The sequence below is a fragment of the Bidens hawaiensis genome, unplaced genomic scaffold (assembly GCF_021521415.1).
Source record: "Bidens hawaiensis isolate Kalapana, Puna unplaced genomic scaffold, B.hawaiensis_p1.1 tig00000326_1, whole genome shotgun sequence".
Classification (NCBI taxonomy): domain Eukaryota; kingdom Viridiplantae; phylum Streptophyta; class Magnoliopsida; order Asterales; family Asteraceae; genus Bidens; species Bidens hawaiensis.
The window spans coordinates 7,525,127-7,545,069 of NW_027491025.1; the positions used below are offsets into that span (position 1 = coordinate 7,525,127).

General features: G+C 34.0%; 1 protein-coding gene across 2 annotated transcripts; it reads right to left on the bottom strand.

Annotated features, from left to right (window-relative positions):
- Nucleotides 1-1,130: 1,130 nt before the first annotated feature.
- LOC143621745 (protein DECREASED SIZE EXCLUSION LIMIT 1-like) lies at nt 1,131-8,430 on the bottom strand. 2 transcript variants are annotated; one of them, XM_077093084.1, is made up of 13 exons: nt 8,376-8,430; nt 8,239-8,301; nt 8,106-8,177; nt 7,981-8,037; nt 7,689-7,837; nt 7,098-7,156; nt 6,907-6,997; nt 6,605-6,671; nt 4,028-4,110; nt 3,836-3,927; nt 3,384-3,490; nt 2,258-2,321; nt 1,131-1,442 (listed from the first exon to the last, which is right to left on the bottom strand). In XM_077093084.1, exons 1-13 carry the CDS (start codon nt 8,417-8,419, stop codon nt 1,338-1,340), a joined length of 1,053 nt encoding a protein of 350 aa, XP_076949199.1. In that variant the 5' UTR covers nt 8,420-8,430; the 3' UTR covers nt 1,131-1,337. The 2 variants fall into 2 exon arrangements, with proteins under 2 accessions (XP_076949199.1, XP_076949190.1); XM_077093075.1 differs by having other exon boundaries at nt 7,674-7,837.
- Between the last annotated feature and the right edge of the window lie 11,513 nt (nt 8,431-19,943).

Below are 19,943 nucleotides of genomic sequence, written 5' to 3' on the forward strand. Positions count from 1 at the left end.
AGATTAGGATCGCGCGAGAGCGGGTTCGGTTCTTGTCGGGTTTGGGTTTGTGAGCGATTAGTTGACCTAGTTTAAGTTGAAATAAATTGTTCCTCTATCCTTGGTTGCGTAGTATTCGTCTCCATTAGGGTAGTGTGTCGGTGAGACCGAGAGGAGAGTCGGCATTAGAGCACGTTAACAATTTGTCACCCGGTTTGTTCTTAAAATCAACTAAGTGTAGGTTAGGGTTTGTTAGTGAGATCGAGAGGTAATCTAGCTTCCTGAGAGAACCTTAGTTGTGTCATTCCTTAGGAGCCGGTGTCGTGAGATTCTACAATCCAATAGCTTACTATACCTTCAATAGGATTCTTACCTAGGTAGACGTTTCTCCCATTGATAAATCGTATTTTCACAGTTTCGTTTAGTCTTCTTAAATTAAGTTTTTTAAATTAATTAAAGTAAGTTAGGTTAAATATTTAATAATATAAAAATCAATGAAAAAATATATTATCTTAGGTGAGTCTTATTTAGGGTTAAGTATTAGATATGTTTTCACGTGTCCTTGAGTTCAACACTCGGACTTCCTTAGTGCTATACTATTAGTGATCGGTACACTTGCTGGTTTTGTGTGGCTTCTTTAGGAATTTCATTTAATAAATTTAAAGCTTAGCTTTGAAAGCATCGTTATACACACATCAAGTTTGACCGCGCTTTTAGAAACTTGACACAATACTTGCACGGCACCATCTAATGTTAGTCGGTCATAACACACAAGTAATAATGAACCCAAACCTTAGGGCATCTTGGTGTGTCAATGACCATAATAACATCATCGTTGGTTTCCATTGCTTGCCGATTTAATCGATATTGAGATTTAAAGTGTGTTTTAGAGTTACAGAAATTGTTTATCAAGTCTAAACTTAACATAACAATTTATAGTATGTGTATATGTGTTTGTATATTCAAAAACCGGTTCCAACGGTCCAAAACGGCTATATAGCCAATGGGACCGGTTCCCAACGGTCAAATTTAGCTTAAAAATGGAAAACCCGGTGTACTCGGTTTTTGGGTATAACATGTACCCGGTTCTTGACTAGAACCGGTTCCAGTTTGTACCTGGTTTCAATATACCTCGATCCCGGTTTTAAAATACTTGATTTGTGCATGTCCACTACGTGTTATTAATAATACACTCGTTCTGATCAATTCGACCTCTAACAAACCAACCCGCCCATATCGTCACCTGTAAAATTACCCCAAACAAAAAGAGATCCCAACCGAAGCGAATTATGTTATAGTTGAAACACGTTTTCCTTTATATACAAATTCGACCAATAAATAATAAAATATAATTATAATTAAGTAGAAGACCGTGGAGGATAAAGCTCCCAAAGTGCCACAGTAGTGTCTTCAGATGCAGAGGCTATTTTTTTACAATCCGCAGCAAATGAAATTGCATTACACTGCAATAAGAAAAAATAATAATAAATAAAAGAAAACATGAACAGAGGATAATCAGGCGTACATAATAATGTCTGTATTTAACAAATAATAAAATATGTAAAATATTAAAAATAAAAATAAAAAAAAAAAATTCAATAACGAACGATTAGAAAGTTCAATTTGGACAACTTTTGATCCGTTAAAAGGCATAAGATGTCTGACCCGTTAGGATAAAACATAATCTTATTTGACCCATGCATAAGTAAATGGGTCACCTGTGGTGTATAGGATTGTAAACGAACTGAACGAACATGAGTGGAGCATGTTTGTGTTCGTTTGTTTAACATTAAGTTTAACCAAACAAATGATCGAACACAAACAGTTAAACTAACAAAGTTTTCTTGTTCGTGTTCGTTCGCTAAGATAATGAGCATGTTCGTGTTCGTTAATGTTCGTTCGTTAATAATAAACAAACGAACATAACTAGACATAATCAGCTAAAACCAATTAAAAGTAATGTAAAAAACAATGTGTTGGGCATGCAAAAATTATTAAAAGTAGAGTAAGCTTTAACGGGACAATGAGTATATAATCGAACGTAAACTAACAAACATAAGTGAATGTAAACAAGAGAACATAAACGAAACTACATGAAAAACGTAGACGAGCCGGACATGGGTTCATGCTCGTTTGTTTAACTGAATGACAAACCTTTTTTCTTCATGTTTGTTCATTTAATAAATAGACGGACTTCCTGCCAAAAGTTCACGAACTGCTCATTGCCCGTTCAGTTTGTTTACGGTCCAAGTGGCGTCCTAAGTGACTATGTACATACCGTGGCACGGTGATACTTCAAAATTGCCAAAGGATTTCCATTTTTGTAATTATAAATCCTGATCCTGTCAGACATAATAATAAATGAGAATTAGATCATCGATCAATTATGTAAAAGGGTAAAATGATCATTTTAAATCGACTTAATAGCCAGTTTTAAAGTTAGTTCATGTGAAGGACCAAAACCGCTATGGTCTGGCAAACAGTTGGTACCAAATATGTGATTTAAACATACCACATACCATCTTTGTAATTAACTTGAATTTATATACAAATTAAACATTTTAAGTACATATATGATTCTAACACAAGACAAATCAGATTAAAATCAAGACACCACATATAACATAAAGAATAAAAGAAATTGAATTTTTTGCGTTTTCCTTAAAACCGAATTACTCCTTACGTCAAACAAAATTTGGTTATTTATACTACATATATATAATTCAAATGCAATAATAATCAATTTAAACTCAACTTAATTATATAAATAGTAAAAAGCAAATTAGGTGATGTGAGAGTTTTCTACAATTCATAGAATAGTAGAAGATTACAAACTATAATGCCTATTGTACAGCAAAATAATATTATAATTTCACCCCTTATACAATATACGTCTCTAATCCATTTTGACATTTTAGTAAATTTAGTTTCTCTAATAACTTGCATTCATTAGCTGTTTAAATACACTACATGCGTGGTTGTCATTTTTTTTCTCAACATTCCAATAAAAATTTTATTAATATAATTAAGAACATTGGTATCGGTATTCACTTTTACGGTTTTCAATCAATGTAAAACTTAGTAGTTGTATATATGTACCAAAACGTGACAGTCCGGTACTCCGGTTGACCCATCAGGGTTTTTATTATTCTATAAATAACTAATGTATTAAAGATGATGAAAAACCACATTATTAAAATAATTATCTAACGTTTTAAAACGAAACAATGAAGGGTTTCGTAAGAATTTGGATGGACTTTACGTGAGTTTGACACATTTGAGAGTTTCATTCAAGTAGTTTTCCAATTCACTCGCTTGACCGGTTATTGATTAATCACAACTTCACAACCCAAATTGACCCGTTTTCATATAAACAAGTAAAATTGTTGTACTCTAGTACTAACCTGTGGTCCCAACCAGCAGTCCCAAAAATTTTGCCATCTGTACGGATTGAAGTTCCAGCTATGCCAGATCGCTCCAAGCTGATTTCTTTCTTCACCACACAAGAACCCTAACATGTACGTTTACAATATGACATTAAAGATGAATATAGATTTATGATATTACAACTTAAAATGAAAAAGAATAACACTAGTAGATGTGGCAAAATGTAAGTGGTTTCTTTTGGTACCAGTCAAAACGGATTGGATTTACCAATAACACTATTTGTTCAACTTTAATATTTTACAAACAGTGTTCCAAATTTATATTATTTGAAAAAACTGAAAACATGATCCAGATGGGTTTGTGTGTTAAAAAGACACTAATTTTTAATCCATTTAACATGCTTTCAAAAAAAATTATTTTACTCGTGTCACATGTTAGAGAAAAATATAATAAATACGTGCTTTCATACCAATGAATGATCCAAAGTAAACATGAAGATTTTGTCATCCGCGCCTCCTGAAACGCCACCGTTGAACATCCCATCAGTAGACAGACTTAAAACTGATACAACAAAGAAACCCTTATATTAGTATAATCATATAAAACAATATGGCCACAAAAACGAGCATTTGGTTATCAAATTGGTAATCTTATCACAAACCTGGTTCTGAATGAAACCTTACGGAAGTCAACGGGAACCCGGGATTCCTTAAATCCCACCAACCCATTGTTCCATCCTCATAACTGCATACAAAATGGTCAACTCGTTTATGTTTTATCTCTAACAGGTCAAATAGATGAAGTTGTAAAAATATAAGATAACAAGGAAACAGACCAAACAACCAAAATTGGCCCAAAGTGTTTTTTTTAATAATTAGGCCTGTAAACAAACCGAGAAAACACGAACAAAGCATGTTCATGTTCGTTCATTTAACTTTAACCGAACGAATGAGTAAACACGAACAATGTTTTCTTGTCCGTGTTTATTCCATAGTTATCAAATGTGCTAGGCGCACTCAAGGCGGGCCTAGGCGCAAAAAAAAAAGCGAGGGCCAGAAAGAAAAAGCACACAATGGAAAAAAAAATTTAATATATTATATATCCTAAAACTTGAATAACATAGTTCAATTACCAAATATTAACCAATACCAAAAGTTTAAAACCCCCAAATCATGAATAACATAATTCAAATACCAAAAATTAACCAATACCAAAAGTACAAAACCCCAAAATATCCAAAGCAAATTACTCTATACCAATATTGCTAATTAAAAATAAATCAGTAAAACAAAGTAAATTATTTTATAGCAATCTTGCAAATTAAATTCGGTAAAGCAAAGCCAAAACATAACATAAGAAACATATTGTAAAAGTAAACAATAACAAAACCAGATAAACAATCAGAAACCAGGATAATCAATAATTGGGTTAGGCTAAATTACCCCCCTTGTGTACTTGTCATATCCCCTCCCCTAGACTTTCAATACCTTTTAGAATTTTATTTGGCATATTACTACCCTCTAATATTTGTTGTTAATTCAAGTCTCTAGAAAATATTATCCTTACAGTTTATTAATTTTTTTTCATTTTCTCTCTTTTTGAGTATATTGTTCTTTATCATGATAAATAATATTTATTATTAAATACTTTATAAAATGTTTTAAAGAATAATGATATAACGTCTTTTTCAGAACAATAAAACGTTTTGTATATTTTTATCTTATCATATGTCTTTCACGGACAAAAAAAAAACCATTCGAATATTTTTTTTTTGTTAGGTTTGGGTGCATAAGATAAGTGTGACGTGACATGACATGAGAAACGGACCAACTTGTTGATCAATTCGTATATTGTTTAATCTCTTTTATTGATTAAAAATGTGTTTTTTTTTAAAAGGTAAGCTATCCCTAAAAATTATTTTTTAAAAACACTAAAATAGAAAAAATATTCTTTTTTAATCAAAGAAACGTTTTTTGCATAAACAATTATTTTCGTTATTTTTAAAAACTAAAAAAAAACTGTTTTATAATATGAAAAAAATATAATAATAAAAAGTAAAAGAAAGACTCTTTAAAGTATAAAAAAAACTATTTTTAATTAATAATGATAATAAAAGATAACATAATAGCAAAGGAAAAACAAAAAGGTTTAAATCGTATTAATGTAAAACTTCAGGGATAGGGTATGTTTAGTAAAACTGAAGGGAAGGGGGGTACGTTTAGCAGCACCCCGATAATTATATACAGAGATTAGAGTAGATTAATTAAATCCGTTTTTTTAGGTAATCAGTTAATGATCAATCCAAAGAAATCAAAAGTAATTAAAAAAAATCTAAAAAAATATATTTTCTCCTAGAAAAACGCCTTGACCAATAAGAGTAGGTTTACCATCGACTCGCCTGAAAATTGTGCCTAGGCGCCAAAATCGATCGCTTTTGATAACGATGGTTTATTTGTTAAGAAAATGAGCGTATTTGTTTTGTGTACGTTTATGTTAGTTTGTTAACAATATAAATGAAAGGTTCATAGACATAAACGAATGAAACGAACATAACAAAGTGAACACCAATTAAAAGTAAACATGAGCATGACTATAAATATGTTGGGCCTAAAGATTCATTAAAACTAGACAAAACTGTAATAGGCAATTTTGAAACTAAACTAAATGATTACGAGCGTAAACAAAATAAACGTAAACAAAAGAGGATAAATGAATGAACTTACACGAACATTCATGAACATAAATGAACGAACGGGACCGGCGTTCGTTCATTTAACTAAATGGACAAAAAAATCGCTCATGTTTGCTCATTTACTAAATAAACGAACTTCCAGTCGAACAGTTAACTGAACGTTTGGTTTGTTGCAGGCCTGCATAAAATCCCCGGTTTCATTTTATCAAAACAATATTTATTGAGAAAATATAATTGTGATATCATTGTACACGCTGCTTATTTATCAATTTTCAAAATTACAGACAAAAGATGTCCTGTATAAATATTAACATATTGATTCGGGACGCAACCCGCTCATTTTTTTTTCAGCCCTAATAGTATATACAAGTAGCATATTCATATATGGATTGTGGGTCACCTATAGAAATCTCATCAGGAGTAGCTTATGTGCAAAATGAACAAATTTTGATTATTTGATATCGAAATTCCACATGAAGTGAAATTGCTTTGAGAATTGAAAAAATAATAATAAAACCATTAGGATAAACGGGAATAAGAACAAACCCTGCTAAGACATGTAGGAATCCCTGTGATTCAGAAGGCAAAAACGCTTGAACGGCCATGCACATACCTGTGAAATAATATACTTAGAAGCATTTGTAATTGTATTAATCAAATTATCAGATACTTCAGTGCACTGCATTTTTTAATATATATGGAATTGATAAGTATAATGACCAAAAAGACATTATTGTGGAAAAGGTCAAATATTTTGTAATTGGAATTAATAAGTATAATGACCAAAAAAGACACTATTGTTTCCATTAATAAGGGACTAGTAACAAAATAATGTAACATGCAAGTACCTTTTCCTTTGGTAAAATCATTTGTAGAGGCACCAGAAGAATGCGGTAACGTTGCAATTCTTTCTGCAGCATTGAGATCCCATATTTTAACCTTTTAATTAATATTTCAAGTAAAAACCATGAGGTAAAACAAATATAAAAGATATATTAAAAAATAAAAATTAAATTATGAATGATGGTGATATGCATACCTCTGAGCGCTCACCATCAGCCATGGCCACAAATGGACATCCTTCCTGACAGACATCATCTGATATCAAAAAATTATATGAAATGCTGATCAGTAAACCTCGATATGCCATTATTAGAAGTTAATATAAAATAAAATATAAAAATGGCATCTGCTGTTGGTACTTATCAACGTTGTGGAACTAACTTGTCGGGCGGTGGGGTACCGACTAGTGATTAATCGGGATTAATCAGAATGGAAACTTTATACGTCACTTCAAACACAATTGATTAAACGTAAACATAATAAATCAATGAGAAAACCAATTACCAACTGCCATCGGTTAGCAAACAATTTATTAGTAACCCACCCATTAGAGACTAGTCGCCAGGTAATTCCGTTTTCTCAACACTGGGAGTTATGAATGGTTTGGTTTGGGTTGTGGTTAATCTCACACAAACCCGCCCGTTTCGACCTATACTAAGAAGTAAGAATAACCCATTTCAACCCTAGCTCATTTTGACCCATCACCCAACTTGCCCAACCGGCCCATCTTGACACCTCTAGTAAACCATCTACAAGTGGTCAAGAAAATTACTTTTCAATATTTCACAATTTTCTGCCTCTTGTTGGTTGCCATGAGAAATTTCTTCACTGGTAGCTTCTATGACTTCTTTCACACAATGAGGTGTCGGTTGCCTCTTCACTAATGAAAGCTTGCAAAAGTGATAGAAATTTGCATCAATTGAAACCGAAGGTATCCTGTTAAGATTAAAAAAAAACCATCATATTCTACATCGGTGTTTTTCATTAATGTTAGCGAGACTTAAATTTATATGTTTAGTGAGTCATTCATATAATTCTAAACTAAAATGATCATAACTCGTGTAGAACTGAATATATACCTCGACAACTCCCCGTGTTCGATATCCCAACACCTAACGGTTCCGTCCTTGCCCTGGCTGCAGTTATAGGATTAATTATTTATTAATGACATACATACACTAGGAAATAAGAAAATATAAAAAACCTGATAACTCTGTTGTCCCCAATTGAAGGGCTGGTGGAAACAGTTATAATCCCATGTGCAGCACTATGCACCCTGCATTAAATGTTAAAAAAATAAATAAAATAAAAAATGAAGAATTTGCAGGCATACATACCATGCTGATGAGATAGTTGTATATCGGAGACTGTCCCAGATTCTTAACTCACCATCTGAGGATCTGAAGTAAAGGCGGCAACACTTTTCAATAAGATATAATTGAAAGTATTATTTATGATTTATGTTTAATTTTACCCTGAGAAGAGCAGGTTTTGACAAGGGTGGAAGCAAACATCCATGACGGAAGCACGGTGGCTAGGGGTGGCAATCTTGACCCATGGGTTGAATGAGTTGTATCAAAATGTATAATATGGGCCAGAATGGGTTAAACTAAAAAAGGAAAATGATTGAAACGGGTCAAAACGGGTTGACATTTCTCGGGTTTTTTTTTTAATGGAACGAGAAAAACGGGGTTTTGAAATGTGTCAAAATGGGTTGAGATTTCAAAACCCATTTCAAAACCCCTCACCAAAAAAATCAAAAAAAATAATTAAAAAATTATAACTCGATATATAAATAAAAAACGTAAAAAGTAAAAATGCCAAAAAGTTTTTCCCGTTTTTCTCGTTCCATAAAAAAAAAAACCGAAAAATGTCAACCCGTTTTGACCCGTTTCAATCATTTTCTTTTTTCTTTTTTTAGTTTGACCCATTCTGACCCATATTATACATTTTGATACAACCCATTCAACCCATAGGTCAAGATTGCCACCCCTAACGGTGGCCTCTCAGTACAGCCACGGGATCTCGTCGTTTCCTCATATTCTCACTGACTCCCTGATTAATCCAGATGAAAGAAAATAAATTAAACTAGTAAAATGCCCGCACGTGTAAACTTGCTTATACAACTTCATCTTATCAGGTGTACAATTAATTGAATACACATATGTATTGCGGGGCGATAAACCATGTAAACCCATTACTCTATTTTGGTAAGTTGAAGTATTATCAATTGGACTAACTACAATTAAACAGAAAATCAAACAGATAGGAGACTAATTAAACAACTTACAACAATCAGTTGCTTTTCTACATCAACCTCTCCAGAATTACTTTTTCAGAATTGAAGCAGCAGCAACGATTGGGGTTTCTATGTCGGAGGAGGACTGACAAGAACGATGGGTTGTAACGAACTTGCTATTAAAAATACGTTTGAGTGAAGGACAGAATTGGTTGAACAAAGGAATGCAATGATCCATTACTTAGTTCATTCTATTTCTTTTAAAATAACCTAATTTCATTCCATTCATACTCCATGTTTTTTTTTCATTTCATTCCCTCCTTCACCCTATATAACCTCCACCAACCTCCCAACAACACCACCACCCAACATCAACACCCACCACTGCCACCAACCACCGCCGCTGCCACCAGCCACCACCATCACCGTCTACCGCCGCCACCAACCACCGCCATCGGTGGCAGCCACTCAGCACCGCTAGCCGCCTGTCGCATATATCAACCATCACCCCACCATCACACATGCCGCCCACCGTCACTCCTGCCCACCACCGACGCCACTGCCACCAATCACCACCATCGGCGTCCTCTGCCACCACCACCCACCTCCACAAATCATCGCCATCAGTGCCAGCCACCCACCACCTCCAGCCACCTGCCGCATCCATCAATCATCGCCCCACCATCACACGCGCCGCCCACCGTCATCGCTGCCCACCACCACCTCCACTGTTACCGCCACCACCACCGCTCCCACCACCACCACCACAACTCACTACCATTTTAATTTTATTTTTTTTTACCTACCAACAATACAAAGTAATGATTCATTTCATTCCCATGTGGTAACCAAACATTTCATTGGAATGGTAATAACCCATTCCATTCCTTTGGCCATTCCATTACCACGTCCATTCCATTCCGGCGTTCATTCCATTACCCCATACCAAACAGAGCGTGTCTGGGATTGTTTGTTTATACCATTTTATATTTTTTTATCTTTAACATATTGAAAAAGAAATTACAAGACATGCATTATAAATTTCGTTTACATATATTATAATTTTTAATTAAACCATAATAATACTATATTTATAATGTTAAAAAAAACATCAAAATGCACAATAATAACAAAATAATGTCATACTAAATTTCTCTATGTGATTCCATTATTTCTTGCGCAATAAAATCTCTTATCGCTGCCATAAGCATAACATCGTTACCCGTACGATTTGTAGCCGGAACTTCTTCATGATCTTCATCACTAGGATCATCTTCTGTGGGATTGTAAAATTCTTGTTAGGCTGTTTCAAATGCTTCATCAAACCTACCGGCCTTATTTCATCATTGTCTCTCTTGCCCTCTATATTGCTATCCTTTTAAAATTGTAACGGAGTCATAGCTTTATCTTCCTACAAGATAAATTAGAAACAAGAACTAAGCCAAATGTGAAACCAATTAAGACAGATAATAGTTTGAGCTGTATGCGCATAACTTGTCTATCTGATATATTTAATGAATTGATTACTAGCTATAATATCTCATTTTCTATCTGTTGGTTTTAAACTATTATATATCTATTTATAATATATACAAACTAAAAAGATGATTGATGGAAAGTGTATTGCATATATCAGGTCATGTTTTCTATTATCTATAAACATCAGCAACCAAATAATGTTTTTTGTTAGTTACCAAGTATTAACGACTTAAATGTCAATCAGTGACATTTTAAGCAACAAAAAAACAGTTGCTAAACTGATCCTAAGTGACTATCTGTTGAAATAATAAGTTAAATCTGAAAAATGCCATTTGTAGGGATTTAAAGCTTAGGCACCAAGTGACCTTTGGCCCAATGGCAGATTGTTATCAGTGAATTATTACAACTCCTAGGTTGTGAGTCTAAGTCTCTTTACAGACATCAATTATCAGTTTGCTAACTGTTTAGTTTATCATCAAAAAAAGGCAATTAGTATTCTAAAATTCAGGCCTAAGAAAACAATACGTTCTAAATTATTACTCAAGAATCAAATTTTCCATATTTCCCAAATTACCCCTCCAAACATATCCCATCCTTCGACTATTTTTATACCACTTAGACCACCTATTGTCCCATAAAAGGTTCAACAATAAACAATTAATATCTAATATAGTTTTTCAAATTACATCTAACAATCTCTTTAACCCGAACCAATTAATCCGAAACCCGAGCAAGTTGACCCGATTAACACCACTAACTACAAATGATTAAAAAAATAGTAGAAGTGTAGAACTTACCTTTATTTTCTCATCCCACCACTCAGGCAATGCATCGATTACCCCTTTCATGCCTCGTTAAGCGGTCATAAAGCTTCCATTCTTTTTTCATGGCGTCCCATTTGTTTTTAATTTGTTTTTCATCAAAGGTTATGCCCGTTTTTTCATGCATGGTTTGAACTATATTCTTCCACCCAATCTTACTAAAGTGAGTACCGGGTCTATTCCCTTTTCTAAGTTCAAGCAAGCACGCATCGATAAACTCCTTGAACGTATCATTGTTCCACAAGAATTTTTTGTTTTTCATAGTCCTAAGCATACTATATCCATGATTCATAAACAAACACATCGAATATACCAAGGTGAAACATATTAGTGAATATAAGACAACAACTAGAGGCGAAACAAAGAATTGAGCATATAATATTAATATTAACTATGTTTGTTTTCAACTACCATTAGTTGCTTGAAAAAGATGTTTTGCCTTCTTTCACTCAAAACTCCAACTAATTCCTTCCTTATTTTTCTATTTAAATCTAGAAGTTAAATATATTACCTAGAGTACTACCTTTAATTCTCTCTTATGGTTAAAAAATACTGAATGAAAATCATATAATTGATTGAAATGACAGAAAGTAGGTAACTACATATGAAAATCAATAATTATAAGAATATAAACATCACATAATGAAATTTTATAGAAATTTTCATTCAATTTTATAGTCATTCACATGATATAAACATCACATAATCTATTAAAGCATCAAAACACCATTAAAGCACCAACGAACTGTGTCATTCACAAAGAAATTTTCATTCAATTTTTATAGTCATTCACATAATAAAAACATCACATAATCTATAAAAGCACCAAAACACCAAACATGTTTCAATCAAACAACTCGTAAACAGAATTAAACACAAATTACATGAGAATAAAACATACTTAAAATCGAATTATAAAAACCTGGTGACCTGTGTTTTTTTTGAATTGGACACCACCATGTATTTTTTTTGATAGAAGGAGATGAGGAAGGTTCATATCATAAGAAGATTATAGGAAAATGATGAGTTGGGTGTGTGAATTCAATGGTCGAAGAAGGGTTAGGGTTGAGAATAATTCGAATTGATGAGTTGGGTGTGTGGTATCAATGATCGAAGCTTGAGAATAATGGTCGATGCAGTGGGTAGGCGATGGTGATTGATGGCATGGGTTATAAGTTATTGAAAACTTATATTTTAAGGAGATATGGAAAATGACCTTTATATCCCCAAACACTATTTTAACCAAAAATAACTTATTCTATCACAACAAGTTATAAGGAGAAGAAAATAAGGAATCCCAAACACACCCTAATATGATGAAACCCTTTCTTTGTGAAGCTAATGAAAGTGTCACCGTCACCAAACTGAAGGAAAAAAAGAACACGAAGGCAATGAACAAACACGTGTGATGATACAGGATTATGACGCAATAACGAGCTTGTACCATAGGCATCATAGTTTGGACATTGATGAATAGTTAGAATTGTGAGTGAAACCAAAAATGGTTTTTAATATATATATATAATTTTATTCTTATGTTTCGTCGTTTTAATTTTATTGGTTCATTTACATTACGAGTAAACAAGACACGATACATTTAAATTTAGCAATGTAGGTTCTTTTCCCTAGGATACTTGAAATCTGATTAACCCAACCCAAAAAAACAAAACCCGAATTACCCGAACCCGAAGACACTGTGAGAGATTTGGGCTTGGTTTCGGGTTTAGATTTAAAATTTTAAACCCGAAAAACCCGACCCGAAAACCGAACCCAAAGAACACCCCTACGAATAAGCATGTAACATTTTCTGTAGTAAGACTTATTTGGATTTTCGACTAATGCTTGAAGTTTACACTTTTAATCCATTTCATAATCTTAGTCCAATACCATGTTAATTACTGCTTTGCTGCCACCTGCCGGTAGTAAACGTAGAAATGTTTAAATGGGTCATCGCAAGCTCGAAAAAAAAAGTAAGATAGTTTAGCTTGTGTCACACCCCGCCCATAACAGGTTACCATGACTGACTGATACATGATAATTTACAGCAGAGTGTAACTTTATTTATTTACAACTCTTATGGTTAGTTTACAAACCTAGACCGGATATATACATAGTCTACTTAAACTTAATATGACAAATATATAACTTTCATTTCTTCTTTTCCACCTTATATTAACTAAGAGTATTTTTACAACATCCGTTCTTTGGTCTCTCGAGTCTCCAACTACTTGTTCCTTGAGATGTGCTTGAAATAAAATAATGTCAATTTACACTGGTGAGTTCATAAACATACATAGTTCAAAATATTAAAAATTCTTAACTTAAAATTTACATATTAATGCAGATAAAATAAATTCAAAATCCTTAGTTCACACATATCATCATGCGGATCGTAAGTCATATATATAACCAGAAACTTTTATCCCGTGTTGTAAAACAACAAATGGAAATTTATCAATTACCAAGTTTTGTCTATCCCATAATATAAATAGCGCTAATTATGTGTGTGTGTGCTATTCGCGTGGAATTAAACCGGATTTTTATCAACACATTAATGATTCGTTTCAAGTAAACCTAATGAATTTTAAACAATATAATAGTTTAAAAGCACACATCTCAATTTTGAAAATGTTTAGAGGAACTCACCTTGCTATACGTTCACCCAAGATTCTTTTATTACATTTCACGTTCTCTTGTAAACAAAAGAATTAAATCATACTTTCTTATTGTTTAGAATTAAATATTTACACATTATATATAATTAATATGAGTTGAACTTATGAACTTATTTATTGTTTTAGGATATTAAAACACTTAGGCCACCTGTAGTGGGTGTGGTATTGTGGCGATTTTGGGCGAAACCCGGTGACAACAACGCCCACCCCCTCCCCCCGGCAAATTGTGGGGCGATAAGGGGGGTGGGGGTGGGGGCAACTATTTATCGCTCCTTTCCCTTCTGATTATTATTATTATTAATTGAGTGTGTGTGTATATTGGGCTACAACACCATTACACCCCAAAAACAAAAATCAACATTTGCTGACTGGGCGCCACATGACGTAAAACATCTAATTTTGTAGCCCACCACTACACAGCCTTATATGAAAAAGGCTTTCAAAGTTTGTATAGATAAAAATATTTGTCACATGTATATAAAAAAATAAATAAATAAAATATTAAATAAATCTACGTGTTCATTGGTAGGATGTATGTAGTAAAATGGATAGAAAGAATAACTTTTCATAGAAAGATAGTAACAAATAAACATGCCAACCATAGCTTAATTGTCTCTAAAAAAGTTAACCCGGTTTCATACTTTGAGTATAACCTGAAGATAAAAATAAATATAGTTCTTGAAATTAATTATTTGAGAGAAAGGTTACTGGTCTAAAGGGGGAAATAATTAGAATTCTTTTTACCCAAGTCTTTTGAAGAAAGCTCCCAAGACGACAACTGTGTTTCATCAAATATTTTTATTTATAATAGCTTTATTCTTGTGTGAGAATATTGTTTTAGATATGTGATGTATATATATTCAAACACAGAGGACATGTGTAGGTAATTTGAAAGACGTGGCTCAAATATGTTGATATCTATCTCATCCGTCGTCATGTTTTCTTTTGAATAAGTTATTATGGATGCTTTATTCTTATTTCTATGTATATAATCAATTTTAAGAACCAATAAGGAAGGAATACAGACTAGTTCAAGACTTTATATTTTAAATTTTTATGAGTTTGTTTTGGTCAAAAATTACATAACGATAATTAAGTAACCAAATTTTGAATTTGAGGTAAGATGATTGAATATGTAATCAAAGTAATAAGTAAATATTGCATGTGAAACAATGATTTAGCGAAGAAAAAACCCGTGATCCTTAAAGGAACTCCAGAAAAAAACCTCGGGAGGAGAAAACTATCCCATGCCTCAATTATATTATAAAACCGGTGATTACAAGTGTGGAAGTGTGATGATCGTTGCTACGAGTACAAGTATGTGTGTTTGAGGTGTGTGTATGTGTCCTATTACAATCAACACAACTTCTATTTATAGTTATAATGGTTATAACAAGTAATAATAATAAGTTATGAGCATTAAATGCTCGGGCGAGGATCCTAGAACAGTTACATATTCGCGTATATTCATCATTAATCGCTTGTAACTGCCTCCAACGTCTCTTATCCTTTATGGTTTGACCAAGTCTTTAGTTGAACATTAATTGTCGACCGTTGCCTGCAAGACCAAGTCAAGGGTGAAAGGATAATGACAATTAAATACAAAACTTACTGAGGATCCTCTCTGTCTGTGATTCTAAAACACTGCGAGGATTCTTGAGGATTCTTCCTGTCAGGATTTTTGAAATATCTACCCACAACAATTGCCTCCAATATTTACAGCTATATCCAGCTATTAATAGCTGTAAATATTTCAAAGTCATTTATCTTTCTGCCGATTTTGAATTTTGATAGTACGCCAGAATTGAAGTGTGATTATCGCCTTTCCCCGTTTATCAAATCGTACACTATTTCTATCTTTTCTAATCTCGGTTCTTCTAAAAGTTAATCTCTTTTGTTCTTTTTCTCATCTTATTCTGGCTCTGGTTTGATCATGGGTAATAGGGCGACTCGACCTTGTATCCCTATTTCTGATGCAGATGACTTTGATTTCATAGATCAACATATCTTTTGATGCAACTTATCAAGAAAAATGCTCTTTTAAGGATTAAAATATTGAATCTTTAAAATCTACTCTTACTTTTAATGACAGTGTTGTTTTCAAATATTTTGTTGCTACTTCCAAAGCGGATCTAGTGTCAAAGAAGTTGGTCTGTTTTCCTTATCATCATTTCAAAATCGGTTTTACCTATCCTTTTCCCAACTTAAACACCGAGTTCTTTAAGGTTACCGGTTTGAGTTTTTCTCAGCCCATGCTGATGGCTTAGAGGGCCCTATTCGTTCTCGAAAACTTGATCCAAAATCTTGAATTGGATTTTGGTGTTTTCGATCTTGCCTATTCATATGACCTCCGTCCCCACGGTTCTCATTGTTATCTTTTCAAAGCCAAACTTGGTCGAGATCCCCTTATCTTGAAAAGCACCTAGAATGATTCGAACTAGAAGAGTAAATTCTTCTTCATGAGTCAAGATTCAATAATCAATGGGAAATATCGCCCAGTTTATTTGGGCTAATAAGGGTAGGATTTGATTTTTCAGGTTCCTTCCCTCTTATCATGTGCTTATGCCGATCTTATTTATTCGTGCTGGTAAAAAGTTTTCTAGGCTTGCACCTCTTCATGAGGATACAGCTGCTAGGGTGAAACTTCTCTTTGATCTGTATCCTTCTAAAAGGTGTTTCATACCAAAAGCCCCTAGTGTTGAAGTTAGCTCCGAGTCTCATCATTCACAATCCGGCATGCCCCATGGTAAGGATCCTGCATTGTTAAATTAGAGCATAAATATATTAAACAAGAAACTGACCTGACGTTATCCTTGGCAGGATCTAAGAAGCCTTTCCTTGGCAGAATTGGCCTGATGTTATTCTTAATTTATATACTGATGACATTGGCAGTGTCCTTTCTTTGGGTGGAGTGATTATTACTAGAGAGAAAACCATTCCTTCCGTCCGTAATATCACTCAAGGTTCTCCATCTATCCCTCCTAAGCCTACTTTGAGCAAGAAGAGAAAAGCCCATGATTCTTTCAAGGATCTTGATCATGAAGGATCCTTGGATAAATTGGAGGTTATCCAGCGTTCAGTAATCTTTTCTGACTGTCTTAGTTCCGTCGTGGTCTTTTATTGTTTGATGGTATTGTTCATCTTCCATGTTTAAAAATGTTGCCGGGTATAGATCATCTCTGATCTTGTTATCAAGGAATAGTGAAGCATGCTAGAAGGATGGAGAAGGACGCACTGGATGGCGAGAAACTTGCTCAAGCTGAGAGGGAAAAGATGGATCGTCTTTCCAAAGATATTGACTCTATGAGGGATGAGTGTGGTCGGCTAGGGTCTCTTTTGGCTAGAGAGAAGAATGATATTGAAGCTCGTAATGCACAAGAGTTAGAGGAGTATGTGTCTAGTGCTAAGAAAAAGACCGTCATTATCTTTTCTCATAAAGCGGTGGTTAAGGGTTTGGGTATCTCCTTCTTGGACATTAAGGCTTAGGAGAAAACCTTGATGGCTCTCAAAGATTAAGGATCTTCGGGGGTTAAGGATGGTGAATGTGTTGATGATAACGATGTAGTGAAGGACACCGATGGGGAATATGATGAGGGCGGCGATGCAAAGTCATGAATCTTCTCATTTGATGTTTTAATGGTTTGGCCCTGCATGTTTTTGAGACAATTTTCTTTATGTACACCTTCTTCTAGGTTTTGAGACAATTTTCTTTCTTGCACTTAGGATCCTGATGATTTGGGTGGATGGATCCTTCTTTCGGATGAAACCCAAGTCATCGTCTTTTACATTTATGCATCCTTATATGAACTTGTTGGCTTTAAATCTCGTGTTTTTGATAGTTTTCCAAAGGATTACCCCCTACATGTTAATGCTTGAGAATGTGTCAAGGATCTAAATATCCATATTTCTTTTGAAAGAATTTGGATCTGGGATCCTTAAGAGTAACCATAAAAAGCTTTTTAGGTCAAGGATATCTGGGGACAAGCCCAAACTTAAATATTGTAGGTGACATGTGAATGCTGAAGTTCTTGTTTAACAGGATAATGTTAATTCCTTAGACGGTGACAAGCCCGTATTCTTTGGGACTCCTGCCGAACTTCGAGTGACATGTAAATGCCATAATAATTGAGTGACACGTCTGCCATATTTTGGTTTTGAATCCTTGGTATAACCAACAATAACGAAATAGCCTCCAACCGTTACATATACAAATCCTGCCATCTTGTACTATCCTTAGATTTCGTGCTCTTTGGCGGGGTGTAGGAACCCGTATGCTGGAAAGGTGAAAACTTTAAAACCTTTGAAGGGATTTGTATTCCTTAAACTTAAGAGAGATGACTAATCTTTGTCTTGTATCTTGATCTTTGATGATTTCTGCAAAACCTTGAAAACTTGGTGAGGGTGGGTGTTAGACAGGCTAACACCCCTCCGATGCTTAAGTAAATTTGCTTTGAAGAATAATAATAACGAAAATAATGTAAAAAATGAAAAGGACAAAGACAAGGCACACATTTGGTATCCATCGAAGGATAATTTTATAACTTACATGATATAGGTTTTGAGATGTATAAATTCCATGATCTTGGATAAAGGTGATGTTGCATTTTTTTTTGTAGTTCTATATGCCCGTAGGACAAAAGGTAATTCTTCTGCCCACTTTCCTTTCTTGTCACTTAATTTTTTCTTCAAGTTGCAGATGATGATCTTATTGCTGGAGTTGGCTTGTCCATTGGCTTGAGGGTGAACATGAGTTGAAGTTATCATCATCCCCCAACTAGCGCAAAACTCTGTTTTTCTCTTTCTAATGAATTGACACCCATTGTCGCATGTTATCTTTGCCGGGATCCCAAATCTTGTAAGGATATTGCACTTTATGAAGGATATGACTTCTTGTACAAATTATTTTGCTTCCATCCATTTAGAAAAGTAATATCTCATTGCAAGCATAGATACATTTCCTCCATGTGCCTTTGGTAGCTTTCCAACTATATCCATTCCCCATTTTATGAATTGCCAAGGGGAAACGATCGGATGCACTGGTTCTACTGATTGGTGAAGCACATTGCTATGTTTTTGACAAGCATCAAATTTCTATGCATAATTTATAGCATCTTTTCTCATGGTTGGCCAATAGTATTATGTTCTTAGTACTTTGGAGAAGAATGATATACCCCCGATATGTTTCCACAATCTCCCTCATGAATATCTCTTAATACCTCTTTGATCTCAGGTTCTTCATGACATCTAAGATAGGGACCTGCTAATTATTTCATGTACAAAACATCATGTAATAAAATAAAAACGAGATACATTCATACGAAAGGATCTATGATTGTTTTCGTTAGTTGGGATTTCTCCATTCTGCAAATACGTCTTGATCGGCATGATCTAGGATCCTTTTGCTCCTGGAGGATTCTAAATTCCAAAACTTAAGGATCATTCTTTTGCGTCAGGATCAATTGAACTAACGGCTAGATAAAGGATATGGATAATTGGGATTTTGATATCTGTCGGCCCTGAATATATCACTCAATCACTCACTATCTTACTGTTGTAACCCACACATTAGTGTTGACAAGAAGATTAATGTCTTGCAATTTTAGGAAAGAACAATAGAGTATTAATGGCGGAAACACTAACACACTAAATGTTGGTTAATAGACACAAAGGTAACAAACACACGCTGTAACTCAAAAGATTTCCATTTATAGTATTAAGGATAAAGACAAAAATCAATTAGGGTTTTAGAATGGAATGTTTGGATTTTAGGGCAGATTTTCGTACAGTAATAATTCAGCCGTAAAAATCACAATCAGGTGTAAAGTCTA